Genomic DNA, 3,838 nt, shown 5'->3' on the forward strand with positions numbered 1-3,838 from the left:
AAAGCTCTCAAGTACCTACAGGTAATCCACACACACCCAGTGAATCTACAGGAGTTTTTATTTACTCGTTCGTGGAGTTTCATCCCCCTAAACGGAATTCTCTGGATGCTTGTACATCTTCGTAAGCTGCATGCACACTTATTTTTTGCTCTTAGGCAAGCGCCAACTTAGACGGCGAGCGCCTTCATCCGTCTACTTGTGTCAACCTCGCAAGCTGCTACAAAGTCGAAGGCAAATTTGAAGCTGGAATCACGTGGTGCGAAAAGGCCTTGCAGATCGACCCCAACTACGCTCAGGCTGCGCAAATGCTGCGCACGCTGAACATGTGCAAAAACCCAGTCCGAATAGCTGTAATTGGGTTTGGATACTGGACCCAGTAGGTCTTTGTTCCCGCCACCTCTATTACATGCACGAAGCAAGTAGATGTTTTGAGTAGAACATGTCTCTCTGAGGTGCTTCACTACTTGAGAATACTCTTTTAACTCTGTTCCTTTGGGGTTTGCTCCCTGTGTGCATTTTGTAGATACGAGGCCCTTCCGCTGCTCCGTCGCGACACGCGGTTGAAGATCGTCGCAGCATTTGCATTTACGCAGGAAGAAGCTGCTGCGCTCATTCAGAAAGGGGAGCTTACAGAAGCTGAGATGTACAGCGGGTCTCAAGGGCTGACATCGTTGTTAGAAAGAACAGACATTCAGGCGGTGGTCGTCGACGTGCACATGCAGCTAATGGTATGGCTTCTAGGAAAGCGTTTCGAGCTCGGTCTTTTAGTATGCGTTTCCCCCTCCGATTGATGTTTAGTTGTATTTTGAGTTGTTTTACTTCGTTGTAGATGTCTCTACTCCCACGCATCTTCGCTATGGGCAAGCACGTGCTGACGCGGTCTCCCATGCAGCTGAGCCTTGCAAACGCGTCGGCCCTCTTAGACGTCTACAGGCCGTACAGCAACTCGCTGGTATGGCATGCAGTTGAAAACAACCGACAAGAAGAGGCTTTTGAACAGGCCGCTGCCAAAGTGGCGGGATTGGGCAGAGTTACAACTCTGTGCTTCAAGTGCGGCACGGACACTGCGCTCAAGCATAAATTCTCCACTGCTCCTTATGACATCAAGCGTAAGCAGCCACGGGGTGGACGCGTACTGGGGTAGTGTTTTCGAAAACAAGAGTGACCTGATAAATAGCTTTCCTTGAAGCCTGTGGCCACTAACAAGAACTGCAAAGCGGCTGCCGGGTGGTGTGTGCTGTGCCGTACAGATCACTTGGCTCTGGACTTGCTGCGCTGCATTGCGGCTGTGCGCCAGCTGACCGGATTGCAGCTTAGCTCGGTTTCGGCAGCTGCAAAAGGCGACTACGCCCCGTGTGCCACTGGTAGTTTCTCCCCTTCGGATGAAGGAGATAGTTTTAAACAGGAAAAGCTGAAGAACACACGGCTCCGCAGAGAATACGCCCGCCTCACCGGATGGCTGACTTTGATAAATCCTGGTGGACAGACGAGTATGCGTAGTATTACTCAGTGTACACCTAACTGTGACGCTTGGCACCCACGAGGCTGTTGCCTAGCTCTTTCTCGCTAGAAAGGCGGCTTACCGGCATCAACGCATATCCCTGCATACCTCCTGTGCCGTGTCGTGTCGTGTGCTTCTTCAGGCACCCTTGGCTCCTTCGTGATAAGTCACTGTGTGGGGGACAACTCGCTGACGTATCAGATCAATTGCGTGAAAGGCTCAGTAAGGTTGACGAAGGCTTCATCTTGTGAGCTGAGTCTTTTGAAGCAGAGTTTCCGTATGAAGGTGCCTTTGTTACTTGTGTAGTACTCGCTTGTGCAACCCAAACGTCAAGTGAAACAGCCGGTGCATCAATGAACTCCTGAATCTGCATTGCCTCAGAAGAACTTTTCTGAAAAAAAAACTTTTTCGTCTGGTCGTATATGAAGGTCGTGCTGTGGTACCTTAAAAGCTATTCAAAGCTGCACACGGTAATAAACTGCGCCGCAGGCTGGCAAGTCGAAGTGACGGGAGATAAGGCTTCGGGCACCACGAATTTCGCAGTTCAGGGAATTGGCCACCAGAACTGTCACGACGCCTTTGCGGAAGAACTGTACGAGAAGCTTTACTGTAAAAAACAAAAAGAGGAGGAGGTCACCGAGGAGAAGGGACCCACCTTAGTTGATATTTCCATCAGCGGGGCGCTAGAAGACTCAGCCGTCATGGAGGGGATCATCGCATCTATACAGGTCCGTTGATGGTCTTCGGATAATCTGGCGCTTGTTCGTTCAAAATATACAGCCCTTTTATCTTCGCGCTGCTTGAGGTGTGACGGTTCTTGTTGTGCTGCAGAACGAGGGCGCTCCAGCCCGGTTCCGGTGCCTTGCACCTCCATCTGCCGAGTCCGTCAGCAAGACAGAGAAAAAAGCAGCTTCTTTGCGGAGCTTGTCGTCTCAGCAATCAGCAGCGCGCGCCTAAGGGTTTTGGCGTTACGGCTTAGTTGCGCAAGTGGCTGTATAGAGGAGTTCTTGTTCAGATGCGTGTTTCCACCGCTATTCATAGTTCTCTTTCGCAGGGAGGTTGTATACACGTACAATACCTTTTTTTGTTTTCTATCAGTGCATGAACGGGATTTCACAAGCCGTTGTTTTGGCGTTGTGTTTGTAAAGGCCGCCAGACCGCGGCATCGTATCACAGCGGGGGCCTGCTAACTAGAAGTTTGTGAGGAGGGGTTTCGATCACGCTGGATTCAACTGGATATATTTTACCCGAATGCCCCAGGCAAAAGTTTTCTCCATAATTCCATAATTTGTTTTGAGGCATTTCGAGATGCAAACTTCCTACAAAGGCTCTGACAGGCAGCACAACGCGCAGTACTCTTATTTTTCCTTCTGTTCATCACTCTACTTTTCATCCCCTGATATGCGCTATCCTAATCGTTAATATGTTGAACTCCTTCGAGCTTCATAGCAAAGTGCGGGAGCAGAACAGCTGATAGCATCATATTCACGTGCAAGCAACGAGCAGAACAGGCCCCATCAGTTGGCCTTCTCCCCCAAACTCCACCAGCGTGTAACTGGCAATATATTAAGCTGGAAGGTTTCTGAGCTACAGTCTACGGCTCATCATCCAATTCAATGAATTTCGTTTATCAGGTGTACAGTCTGCCATTGCAACGACACGCAGGAATGCAACTCCGCAGGACTTGAGCACGCAAGCTGCCTTCAGCTTTCATCTGATCTCAAAACATCCACTAAGATACAAGAGTGATCTACGCCGCTGCTGAAACCCCCGCAACTACATTCTGAGGCCAAACAACCAGATGGTTAATTTCAGATGTGAATGCAAGAAACTAGCTGCCAGTTGACTCAGAGTTTTTTCTTGTATCCAGCAGAGATATCTGTGCTTGTGCTGCGCTGCTGAACTTTGCTGAATTTAAATCCTCAATCTGTACATCGCTTATCTGCATATCATACGCCAGTCGTCATAGCCAAGTAGCACGGCATCAGAAAGTTCATCTCTTCATACGAAACTTTTGCATGCATCGCTGTGCTTCAAGTTCAAGTTCAATGCACCCGTCAGTGGAGAAAGCAGCTCACATAGCTTTCTTGCACTATGAACGGGAATGTTAGCTTCCTGTACGCAGCGCTGGTTGCTTGTACTCTAGAGTTGAAAAAACAAACGAATCGAAGCAAAAATTCTGCATCAGTAATTCCTACGCGGCTCAGTTTCTGTGCAGTTTTTACTTTTCTTGATGATCTGTTTCTTGAGAAAGGCTAAAAGGCGAGTGCGTGTGCAGCTACCCCAGTACTTTTGACTCTAAACAACGAGCTATCGTGGAGAAATATAATAAATACA

The 3,838-nt window shown here is 48.8% G+C and overlaps 1 protein-coding gene across 1 annotated transcript; it reads left to right on the forward strand.

Annotated features, from left to right (window-relative positions):
• Window positions 1–305: 305 nt before the first annotated feature.
• On the forward strand, window positions 306–2,458 carry EMH_0080590 (uncharacterized protein; the record flags this gene model as incomplete). Its single annotated transcript, XM_038022793.1, has 7 exons — window positions 306–376; window positions 524–728; window positions 830–1,109; window positions 1,251–1,490; window positions 1,644–1,748; window positions 1,991–2,229; window positions 2,333–2,458. 7 exons carry the CDS (start codon window positions 306–308, stop codon window positions 2,456–2,458), a joined length of 1,266 nt encoding a protein of 421 aa, XP_037878647.1.
• Between the last annotated feature and the right edge of the window lie 1,380 nt (window positions 2,459–3,838).

The sequence above is a fragment of the Eimeria mitis genome, genomic scaffold, assembly GCF_000499745.2.
Source record: "Eimeria mitis Houghton genomic scaffold, Emh_scaff5220, whole genome shotgun sequence".
Lineage (NCBI taxonomy): Eukaryota > Apicomplexa > Conoidasida > Eucoccidiorida > Eimeriidae > Eimeria > Eimeria mitis.